This window comes from Cebus imitator, unplaced genomic scaffold, assembly GCF_001604975.1.
Source record: "Cebus imitator isolate Cc_AM_T3 unplaced genomic scaffold, Cebus_imitator-1.0 Scaffold78, whole genome shotgun sequence".
In the NCBI taxonomy this organism is placed as follows: Eukaryota; Metazoa; Chordata; class Mammalia; order Primates; family Cebidae; genus Cebus; species Cebus imitator.
This window is the reverse complement of record NW_016107393.1, coordinates 5,763,212-5,775,934: the sequence shown is the minus strand read 5'-3', so window position 1 is coordinate 5,775,934 and position 12,723 is coordinate 5,763,212. Positions and strand designations below refer to the sequence as shown.

Below are 12,723 nucleotides of genomic sequence, written 5' to 3'. Positions count from 1 at the left end.
AACAATGTGTACATGCAAAACAGCAGCAATGTTCTGTATTTGCAGAACAACCAAGAGAAGTGAGTTCAGAATCTCCATAAATGTAAGGTTAGAATTAATTAATAATATACTTGATGCTTTTCACTGGAAAAGAAAATTATTTATGAAACAGGAAAAGAAAAGAGTGAAGATAAAAATATAAAACGATTGTAAGAAACAGAGAGAAAGAATCAAAGTGAATCTTATTAGATGGCCCCAACCCTAGAAGGCACTAGTAATTAATTTTGTGGACTTCGGCGAAAAAGAGTCCTAGGTTCAAATCTTTGCTTTGTCAGTCTTAGCTGTACAATGTTAGTTATATCTAAAATTAGGACACAGATATTATCCCATACTGTCACCTGGGGAGTTCAGTGTAATAGGATCTTTAGAATCCTCAGCAGTGCTTGGTATATATGTGCTCAGTAACGGCACCTTTTTTTATTGGATATAGGAGCCAGTAATCTCATAGGTAACTCTAAGCTTAGAAGTCTGTGAATGGAACCTATTCAGCCTCTTCAGTGAAGGTGAAACATCTTATGAAGTGATTTAGAAAAAGCTAGAGAATTTTAATTAATTAATTCTTTTTATGATTTGGGTTGCTGCAAACATGATTTCAAAGAGAAAATTACCTTAAAGACACATCTTTGTATTGGAGAGCCATTCTGTATGTTGGGGATATAAATCATAACTGTATTTGCACATTTACTAACTTGATTTTTTTCCGGAGAATTTCTCAGTAATGTTTTGACCAAGAGTTTTGTTTATCCACTTTTGTTCAATGAAGATTATACAGAAAACAAATGGCAAAATTTAAAGTTTAAAGCCTCCAGATATTTAGTCTTCTGTTTTTTATGGTTCATTCATCCATCCATATGTAAGGCTTGTATTGTGAGAATGACCCAAACCAGAGTAATATGTCTCTGAAATCAAGTCTGAATTCTTGCTAGGGTTCAACTTAATTTAAATTGTCAGAGAATTATAATTTAAAAAATATGGTTGGCTAAGGTGCTTTTTTCTTTAAGGCTGCTATTAAAACTAAGAATATGATCATGAAGAGGCAGTGAAATATGTTAGTAAGAACAAAGATGTCAGCATAAGAAACACCGAATTCAGATCCTATTACTGTAATATACCAACTATACAGTCTTTGGCAGATTATACAACTTTTCTAAAGTCTAGTTGCTCTGAGTGTAAAATGAATGTATGAGATTCTATCTTTTGGGTGTGTTATGTAGAATTAACTGAAACAGGGCATATAAAATATAGTACCTGATAGTAAATGACTGCCAAACACATGCCACCTTTCCTGCCTCCACATTTTCCATTGGGTCATGTAGAGAAAAGAGCAGATGAGGGGAAATTATTATTTCTAGTACCGTAGAGCAAGATGAGGGCTCATAATGTTGAAAAAGATGCAGCATTTCTAGGATAGACTTATTTCTAATATTCTGTTCTGGTATTGAGCCATGTAGTAGATGATGCAGTAAATAATGTGTCCAGTATGGAACTTGGGAAAGCACTACTGACCAGTTTAAAACCTGTGTGGAATTTGAATTTTGAATTTAATAAAATAAAGGTACAAATAAATTATGGTAACTATGGCATGTCATAGAACAATTAATAGTAATAATGTATTGATATTCAAAAGAAGATAGTAATTCCAAAGATGAGATTGCCAAGGATAGATCATTACAGTGCACTTGGAGTGGAGGGAGTATTCAGTAGAATCAAAAAGAAAAGCTGAAATTAGAATGAGTTTTTTAAGGAGTGAGAGTACAAATATATGTGGTATTTATTTTCTCTGTTAATAACTCATTTTTATCTTAGAAAGGTAATAAGGGTTGTAACCTATTTCTATACATTTGGGTTACTTACACAGAACCTTACCAAATACACTACTGGAAGTCTGGCAAAGTCAGTGACTTGCTTCTACTCAGTTAGTGTGAGTCATAATTATCTCTACTGCAGTCTAATTCTAAAAGCTTAGAGAAGTCAGTAGGTTAGCATTTAGGAATTTTCCATTACTGACGTTGATTCAATTCGTTTCTTGGTTGTAGCTCTGCACATTTATTCATAAGCATTACTGGAAGCTTAAGCAGACTTAAAAAATTACTAATCCAATTTAGTGTCATGTTGAAACCAAACTTAAAATATGGAGAAAGGCTGGTAAGGAGGACTCAATATTAAAGTTAAGTTGATGATTTTGTGATAGACTTCAGAACTGAAGAGAAACTAACCAAGTCTCAGTATGTAGCTATCTTTGAACAGCTTTCCAATGACTGAAGAATTGCAGATAAGAACATCTTTGGCATGTTTGGGGAGTAATGGAAACCTCTGAATCACATGCTTTTAAAACGTTGATATCACATGGATCACTTCTCTAGTTATAACCTCTCTTTGTGTGTGATGGTGTGAACCTCTGTGACTCTGCAGGTGAATGCCACGTAAGTGACACCACACTATTTCATCCACAATGTGCACTCTAAATCATGTATTATTGCATGGTACTCAGGGCTTATGAAAGTCTGCTTGCTTTTCTTATCCTGCTTGTTGAATATCTATTCATCCTTTGAGCCCCTGTTCAGTCATCTCCTTTTTAGACCTCTGACCCAAGATAATTTTATATTAAGAAGACTTATTTTTGCAATGTTCTTTTAACTACCTACTATATAAAAGCCATTTTCTTTTATAGTAGATTTATATGTTTGCTTGATTACACACTGAGCAATGGATGTTTGGCTATGAGACTCTGTTTTAAATTATTTCCTTTGTGGTGGTTGTTGTTGATGTTTTCTTTTTTTTTTTATTACTATGTAAGAGTTTATTTTATTTTTATTTGTTACAATACTCATAGGAAGTCATTTGACTGGCAGCACTTAAGGCTGTCAGAACTTGTGAGAGTGCTAAGTGGAGCCAATCAAACTTTAACTGACCTGCTTCTACACTTCAGTGACAAGGAGGAATTTCTTCTATTTTGTGACGTAGAAAGCCTTGTTTCTGGTGGATTTAAATGAACAGGAAGTTAGCCAATGTGGGAAACAACTTTACTTTGTCATTAGAAACTATAAATCTGAACTTTATTATTAATTAATCTAGGAAAATAATAATTCTGGTGTATTTTGTTATTGAATTTGTGGCCAATGAACTTTGAGTCTGATACACAAGTCAAGGGAATCTAGTAATTCAGATGATTTCAGTGTGGTAGTATTAAGAGGTGGGGACTTTTAAGAGGTGATTAGGCCAGGAGGACTGCTCCCTACTTAATGGGATTAAGGCCCTTTCAGAAAAAAAGGGCTCATTTTCAATTAGAATTCCTTTCTGCCTTCTGCCATTTGAGGATGTAGCAAAAAGGCCCTCACTAAACCAGAGGATGACACCTTGATCTTGGATTTCCCAGCTTCTATCACTGTGAGGCAATGAATTTCTGTTCTTTTTAAATTACCTAGTCTCAAGTATTCTGTTATAGCCAGCATGGCATGGACTAAGATATCATTGTATTTGCTGTCATTTCTATAAAGCTCCAGATTTGCAGAAGTATAATGGCAAATATGAAACAAAATGTAAGTTTTAGAAAATGTTTTGAAGCGTTGCAAGAGATCAGTGAATCTGTTTTTAGGGTCTTGCAGTCATGTATAGGAAAAAATATATTTTTGGTATAACTTGACTAGCTTTATTTTTGTAGTAGTCAGGATGAGTTACATGTTCTGACCTTTTCCTCAGTTATTGCATCCTGCAGAATGGATTTATTTATACATTGAACAGATACATTTGTGAATAAAAAATTAAACAGATTATGATGCACACAGATTATGATACTTGCTGAGGGAGGCAAAAACAGTGCAGGTACGGGTACATGAAATTCAAATAGGGTTGTCAAAATAGTCAAATCTCTGAAGAGGGACACTACAATGATATCTGAGTAATGTGCAGGAGGAAAAGCATGTCAAACAGAGGAACAGTATGTACAGAGGAGGCAGGATAAGAGTGTGAAGTGTTCAAGGCACAAAATTCCAGCACAGCTAGTGGGGAATGAGCCAAAGGTTAGGGCCTTGAGATGAGAGGCACAGTACATAAGGGATGGATCAGGCAGAATGTGAATATTGTGGTATGGCGTACTCATTATGCACCTAATGAAATGAATAAGAAAGCTTCGTCATTTGTGGGAATGATGTGTTTGTCCCTTCCATGTTGATGGGTATGACCAAAAGCATGGATGTGAAGCACTTTTGAAAACCTAAATGGAAATTTTGAGCCTCTTTAAGACAATGCTTCTGAAAGCCAGACTTTGTTCACACCAAAAATTATTTCCCAGATTAAGGCCTGTGGACTTGAAATTGGGTCTGTTATACACCATGGACAAAATTTGCTCAGGAGATAAACTAAGATATTTTCTGCCATGTAAAATGGGGAAAGCATCTCTTATGCCCTAAAGAAGTGTAGAAAGGGGAACCCCCAATGGAAGGTGTTTTGTGCAAATGGTCAAAGTATTTTGACTTCTTTCCTAAAAGCTGAAATCCCAGAGGAGGACCAGGTTTGGTTGAAAGTGAAAAGCTAAAGCTGAGTGGATTTTGCTGTGATTTAGTGAGTTAGCTATAACAGTAAAAATGGTGGCATGGTGTGGCCAATCCCAAGTCTTCCTCAATGCCTAGGGGGGATGGAGGCTCAGGAAATTCTGTCAGCCCTGTGAGGATGTCAAAAGCTAGCTGAAATGGGGCAGTGTATCTGTCATGAGCCTGCCATGACCACAGCAAGAGGCTAGGGGGTCCCGGAAAGATGTCAAATGTTTTATAGCCTCAATAAAGATCCAGATGGAGGATGTAGGTGATACTTAGAGGACATTGAAGCAACAAGGAAGGCTGAAATTGGCTCAATCCATGACAAATGACCAAGATTCCCAAACTGAGGCAATTAATCGAGAAGACATGGATTTTAGCTGTATGTGTGTGCAGGGAACCAAGTTATAAGACAAATAAGGTGCGTAGTTGCAGAGACCAGAGGACACAAAGGAGATTGGGGACCTGCAGGTTTGGGGCTGAGACCACCTCTTTCCTGCCACCTCAAGGTCATAGAAACCCACTTCCTTATAAACTCAGGTGCCACCTTGAAGAAAAACAATGGGTTGGAAGAAATATGAAAGATTATACATTTACCAGATATGACCGAGTTTTTAGAAAAAGAATATTTATTTATAAAAGAAGATAATGAGATAGTATTAATGATCACTTTGTTCATGTATTCATTCACTTAATAAATAACCACTGAATGTCTTTTATATAACTATGCACAGGGAAGACATCACACACGAATCCCTGCCTTTCCAGAGCTTAGTGAGGGTAGTTCTAAGTTGAAGCTGTAAGGAAAACAACAACAAACAACAGCTCAATTAAAAAAAAAAGATGCTATAATTTATTTTCACATTTGAGTAGTGTGCTGTGTTTTTAATCCTACATCAATGGGGATGAAAAGTATTCCATGGTATGCGTGACCTTGTGGTTAAGGAAAGTTAAAAATGACTACAGAGTTTATTCTTGGTTGGACACTAAATTTAAATAGCTTGACATTTTATCATCGAGTTAGAGAGGCAGAATTTTAGAGCTGGAAAGGATCTTAGAGGTCATCTGGTCCAACCTCTTAGTTTGACTAATGAGGAAACTGACATAAAGGGAGTTGAAGTGAAACTTGCTGCTAAAGCTGGGGTTTAAATATGTGTTCTTTGACATTAGTCTAGGGATCTTTACAATAGAACAGAACTTTCATTCATATCTTAGCAGGAGATAATCTGTAAGCCTATTCAATTCACCTTGATATCAAGCGAATCAGGGCCCTTTGGAAAAGTTTCTAGGGGTGATGTTTATAGGTATTGGAACATAATTGACAATGTTATGAAGAAGAATAGACACTCTTTCTAGTGGTTGGTTGTTTCTCCTTTTCCCCAATAGAATGTTAAATACAGCCCAGAAAGAGCCTGAGTGACCTTAGAGGCAGAGTGCTTGCCAGAATGACAGCCTAACTTAGTAAGAAGTAAAAGCTTGGGCTCAGGAATGAGACATCTGAGTTCAAATCCCAGCTCTTTCCTGTATCTGCTAGCTTCTTAGTTGTGAAACTTGTAGCAAGAAATGTGTTATAAAAAATGAACAAAATGCTGAAAGTTGTGAATGATTTACCTTGGAAGGATAAATCAGATTTAAATTATCTTGAAAATGCTTCTACTCTCACTCACTTATATGAAGTAGTTTTTCCTCTAGCAGTAATGGGGTAGAGTTATGGCTAGTTTATAAGGAATAATTTACACCCTGCCATTTATCTTACGGTATAGTTGACCAAGTGGTGTTCCACTTTACTGGCATGATATTTCTAGTCATGACAAATGAAAATTTTAGTAGTGCTTGTATTTAATGCACATGTTTTACTTTTCATGATTTTAGCAAGACCTTGGAACTTTTCTTGGGGGAGAATCACATGCACTCTTCATCTTTCATGTATGGTATGCCAAAAAAAGAGAGAAAAGATTGGAAACAACTAAAAGAGTTTAGGCGTGTGAGGTACTCTGAGCATACACAAGGCTAGCTTTAATGTTGGTGGATGGTAGAGAAGCAAGAGGAAAAGAAGCAATGTTGTCTTTTTTAATTAAGATAATATTGTATGTATATCATGATAAAACTTAAAATGCCATCTAATCCTTTCTTTATTGCATTTTGTCTTCCCTCCTACATTTAATTTAAAGCTCATTAAAATATATAACTTGTAACATTGTGTTTAATTAAATGTCGTGTAACAGAAAGAACACACATGGGGTCTCACGTGCTATTTGACTAGACTTAAATGGTTAAACTGAGAACCTGCAGACACATGCGTTTTCCAGTGCTTGGGCTGGCATAATATCAAATGACCTTTTTGCCATTGCATGCTTTGGCACTTGTGTATTACAAACATGACCAGACCATAACAATGAAGAAAATAAGGAAAAGAAAACCTTACCTTTTTTCCATGATGCTTACAAAAAATACCATGACACTCTTAGGGTCCTTTTGGTTGGAAAAGTCATATGAGTTGATCTATGTATTTTGTCATACAAAATGAGTTAGTTAGATGGAATTCTTGGTGTGTTTCAGCTGAGTGTTTTAGCAAATTAACATATTTATTGAGCACCAGTTATGACAGTTTCCAACAGTACTGTGTTGGGTAGTGTGTGTGTGAATGTTTAGACAAAGTCAGCCTGACTTTGTTTTTCTACAAAAGGAAAAATAAAAACACCATTTCTGACCACCCCCCCAGGAAAAAAACTATTCATAATAAATTATAATCTATTGTATAAGAGACTTAGCCTTTTAATTTATGCCATGTATTTTAGTATTTTGCACACTATAATTGTGTTAATGTAAGGAATATATTTTTGTAATTTAATTAATAATCATGAAATCTTTTTTCTTATTGAATACTACATTAAAGTTGAATAAATTGATAAAGCCAACTTTTTTCCAGTGTTAAATTTAAATGCTTCTTAAGAAAAAGCTAATAAAAACATTTAAGAAATAACATATTTTTCTTTGTGCCCAGTTAATATTTAATTTACTGATATCATCTGAATGCTCTATAGGATTTAAGATTGGTTTTAAATATAGTGCTTACCATAAAGTGAATCTAAACTTTCTACCTTAATCACAGGGGTCACAGGGGAAAAAAAAGAATATAAACCTAAGGTAACAAGGGATACTATGGATTTCCCATGATTAACAACTTTCAGTTTCTTCAGTTGGTAATCAAGGCTTTGTGCTTCAGGTTAGATTTTATACTTGCTTGCTGTTTGAACAGCACCGTGGCTACATGTTTATTAGTATTTGGTTGAGTTCCTTCCATTGTGTTCATGTAGAAATTGTCTCACATTTCTAATTCAAAAGAAGACAAAATGAAAGTTAATTTTTAAAGGTTGATGGGCTTATTATTTTCTTGAATTGTCCCTCAGGAGGAATATTTATGCTGTATTAATAAGATAGGTAAACTATGACTACAGAAATTGAATGCTACCTACAAATGCAAAAACCCTTCCAGAAGACCTGTACAATGTGTTATTACTTAGGGGCTTTCCTATGTACAAAGAAAGCCAAAGCATATGGTAATAATAAAGCATCTGCTTCAAAGGTCTGCATCTATGTTTGTTTATAGATGGTCTGTATATTTAACTGCTATATAGCACACATGTGAATTTATCTTTGGATACTTATTGATCATAAAGAGAACAATGACATAGATGTTATTGTATATAACTATATAATTATGTAGTATCTACATAAATATGTTATATGTAATATAAAATCATCTTTTTATTTATAGCTTCCTTATTTATTTATAACTGTATATGGTAAGTGTGTAGTTTTTGGATATCAGGCATCATAACTTCTATTATACTTTCTTTGCAAGAAGCAGACTAATCATATTTAGAAATAATGTGATAGTATCATTAAGGCTGGAAAGAAATATAGAATTCAATTAATATTACAACTTCATTTTAGAAACAAGAAAATGGGCTCACATAGGTCAAGAAAATTTGCCCACAATATAGAACTAGGACTAGAACCCTTTTATTTTATTTTTACTTCAATGCTCTCAGACTGATTACATTTCCTAGTATGGATTAGAGCAGCTCAATAAAATCAGTGATTTCCTTGTAACTCTCTTCTCCTTCCTTATCACTGCTCAGGGAGGAAAAGAAAAAGGTGATTTTGCTCCCTGGAAGTATTTGGAGAGTGTCAGTACTACAGATTTTATCCTCCTTTGTGACATTTGATGTTTATTATTATGGATCATTCAACTGAAGGCATGCATGTTACTCATTTCTCTCCTTTTATTACATGTACATATTAAAAACATTCTAATCAGGCTTTGAAATGATTTAGAGTATTACAAATCTCTGACCTGGAATCTTATGACATTATTGATTTAATAGGAACTTGTTACTGATTCAGATACAGGAAGGTCTCCAAAACAAGTTACACTAAAACATAAGTATTCTCTTTATCTGTAACTTGAATAAGAGTTACTGCAGTGTAAGTCTGTCTTCTAAAAGAAAACAATTTTTAATGTCATTTATTTTCAGCTGTTCACAAATTCTTTTATACTTGCTTTTCTTTCTTTTTACTTTTATAAATTCAAATTTCATCATATAATATATAAACCATAGGCTCCTGGGCACTTTGGAGGGGCTTTTATTAAAAAATATGTGGATGTGTGTGTATTTCCATCTATTTTTTTTCCAAGAGATGTTTCCTTTTAGTTGGAAAGCCACATTTGGGTACAGACATCTGGGTATAATGTCACAAGCAGAAATTAGCAATTTTTGTTTTTCTAACTTTTGTAGCTCTGGTCAGTTTCACATGGGCTTCTATCAGTTGAAATGGCATCTTCAAATTCAGCCAAGAGGAGGTTATTAGGTTATAAGTGCTAAAAATGATGAGTCGTCTCCACACTTTGTCCAGCGTGAATAAAAGCAAAATTGTAAAATAATTATAATCTGAAACAGAGCCAGCCATGCAACCCGAGCCTATCTTTCTTCATTAATTTGTATACAGTTCTTATTTTAAGAGAACAAACTTTCAGAGGGTACTCACATGGGACTGCTGAACCAGCTGTACAACTTTTATTTTGAAGAAAAAAAGTTGAGCCTCAGAACGGTCTGTTTTAAAGACAGGGAGGGACTTAGCCGTTCTGAGCTTGACCAGCATGTGGAAGGAGAGCTCTCATGGCTGCGATAACTTAGGGAATTCCTACCTGGGTGGCACTTGGGGCAGGAAGTTTTCTGTTTGTTTTGTTCTGTTTCAGGGGGTCCCGTGCACTTCTCTTGCCTGGATCAACGTGACTCTTGGTGGTTTTTGCACACCCTGCGCTGTGGGGGAGTGCCCCAACGTGCCTGTCTTATGTGGCCTCTATGGACACACTGCCCAGCTGGCAGAGAGCAGGGAAGTTTTCTCCCAGCACCCCAAAAGAGAAAGAGGAAACTACCTTTTCTTTCTGGGCTCCTTGCAGCACAATAGAACAGGATAAGCTTCCACATTTCCCCTCTGGAGTTTCTGGAGTGGTTTCCAGGAAGAAGTTAAACCTTCACCTTTAAATGGATGACCATGTCACAATCAGGAAGAAACATCTCCAAAGACCCATCTTTAGGTAAGTAATGCTACATCCCAGGTGGCTCTAGAGCTGTCAGGAACAATAGTTTCTCTCCTTCATCCTCAATTTGGGGATTCTGCCACTATTCTACAGCAGAGCAATCAAGAATGCTTAAAGTTTAACTTTACGCATACCGAAGGAGTCTTTTTAATTTTCTATTTTCTGAAATTTCATGCACAAACTCTTATCAACTCTTGAAAATACATTTTAAAAACATCTTAACTATTCAAGCACATAAATGACATAGCAATGGAAAAACTTTGGAAACATTATGCAATCTCTAGCTGTTTCTGTGGGCTGTTGCACAGCCTTCTAAATGGGAAACGTTGTGCTTAGTTCTTTCAACTGATTACAGGCAAGGGCAGTTTTTCAGTGCTGTGAATACCACACCTTTCTGGAGTTAAGTGCCGGGAGATAACTTGTTAGCTACTTTACCAGAGTGCACATTTTGCAGCTCGTTCGGGAATATCAGACTAGTTGTTAAAGAAACAATAGGGCAGTAGGAAAAATTTTACACTGTGGTGGAATCTATGACCAGGCTAAATGTAGATACAGTATAATGGATTGAGCTAAAGCTTAATTTTGGAGGGAAGGACACCCTTTCTCTAAGAAAGCAGCCTTATCTTCACTGACTCTTTAATTCTGGATTCTTTAGTTACTTAGTATGTACTTTAGAATTTAGAATCAAAAATTAATAATTTAAGAGTATCTAGAAATTAAACACTATTTTTGCCCCTTAAATCGGATTTTTTAGAAAGTCAATTATCCATCAGTTTTGTTCTTTCCACAAAATAATATTCTAAACAAAGCAGAGATACTATATGTTAGCTATGTTAAAGTTAAGCTGCAACCACTGTTTTTGGTCTGGAAGTAAATATAGGATGATAGAAGCTATGGGTAAAATTTCTCTGTGGTTTTTATATAATGAATGAGTAGACCTCAAGGAATATAATGATACAAAATGTGGCTATTTTTATGTACTGATTAAACATTACTACTGCATTATTAACAGCAACATTATACTTTTGTAATGCTTAAAACAAGATGTTAGCTTGAATTGTTTTAAAGCCTCCCTTTGAACATAAATTATATTTAAATTTGTATATATGGATTTAATGTCATAATCCTCATCTACTTAAATATATTTTCATAAGTCTTATGCAATGATGTTGGTAAATAACCAAAAATCTAAAATGACTCCAAAAATATATTCACCAACCATATTTCCTAAAAAGTTCTTCCAATTGTATGTAATATCTATATTTTCCCAAGTGCATGTGTGACTTCAAAAAGGCATGATAGCTGCACAGATGATTCTAAATTCAACACCAGTGAGGCACAACTCACGGAAGGCACCCACAGCAGTTTGGAAAGGCAAGGTTGTGTTGGATAAAATCAGATCCAACTAGCCATCAACATTATTGTATTAGCCCTTTGGAGAGCCGTTGGTATTGAGGCAGGTGGTTTTCACCAATGAGTTATGCCAAATCCTCATTTCTTCCTAATTTATTAATTATATGCTTAGGTGCTATGGGCAGGTGGATTACAACTGAACTGCACTTCTGTGCTTAGTTAAATAAAGAATAAAACTTTGTGGAAGCTGAGATTCTTTGCCCAGATAATTAGAATAAAATTTGTTAAATTCAAGTGATTACTTCATGATGCTGGTACTCTCATACTTTCACCTAGGCAATTAAATATAGAAATGGGTCTTTGACGAAAACAGATTGATGCTATCTATATGTGGGAGCAGGATTTATAGGTCATCTGGCACATCGACAGTTGGCATTGCTTTTACCAGGGTATGATTGTGATGACGGAAAAGGGAGATGGAGAATATCTTAAAAGATTAGAATAACTAAGCTTAATTGCACAGAGAAAGTCTAGGGCTGATTTCCATGACACAGACTTTCTGATCAGACTTTGGAGCTGATTTCCATGACACAGCTAGTTGTACTGTTAGGGGAGGTGGGAGTGGGTTAAGCTTGCTTTTGACTCATTGGTTCTTATCCCAAGCCTCACTCCGTTTTCTTGTCAGCCTTTCTTAGGCACCTTGTTCTCTTAGGGCTTCCCTGAGTTGTCTGGCATATTACATTGAGACATCTTTCTCAAGCCTGACTTTTCAGAGACCCATGTACCAGACCTTTCCTTCTTAATATATACTTGTAACTACACCCACTTCCTAGGGGCCTTGCACACTGGAACAATCTACTTGACAGGCTAATCTATGCCAGTGTGTTTTATGTGTGCTGGTGGGGCCAGTTATAAGCTTAACAAAGATTTTATGAAAATAGTATCTTGGCTGTTTAAAAGTAATTCATTTAAAATTTCAGTCATTAAGACATATTTGGCTGGGCACAATGGGTCACACCTATAATCCCAGCAGATTGCCTGAGTTCAGGTGTTCGAGACCATCCTGGGCAACATGGTGAAACCCTGTCTCTACTAAAATACAAAAAATTAGCCAGGCATGGTGGCATGCACCTGTAGTCCCAGCTACTTGGAAGGCTGAGACATGAGAATCACTGGAGCCCTGGAGGCAGA

At 35.7% G+C, this 12,723-nt stretch overlaps 1 protein-coding gene across 7 annotated transcripts in view; it reads left to right on the top strand.

Annotated features, from left to right (window-relative positions):
- The window catches only part of PDE1A (phosphodiesterase 1A), a 398,027-nt gene that overhangs the window by 97,350 nt on the left and 287,954 nt on the right, over nt 1-12,723 (top strand). The window contains exon 1 of one of the 7 annotated variants that reach the window (XM_017532766.2): nt 9,628-10,176. The exons of the other annotated variants lie outside the window; for them this stretch is intronic. Within the exon in view, the coding sequence (XP_017388255.1) occupies nt 10,124-10,176 (53 nt within the window). The 5' untranslated portion in view covers nt 9,628-10,123. Of the gene's footprint in view, nt 1-9,627; nt 10,177-12,723 lie in introns of those variants that run through there. 7 annotated transcript variants of the gene reach the window in all.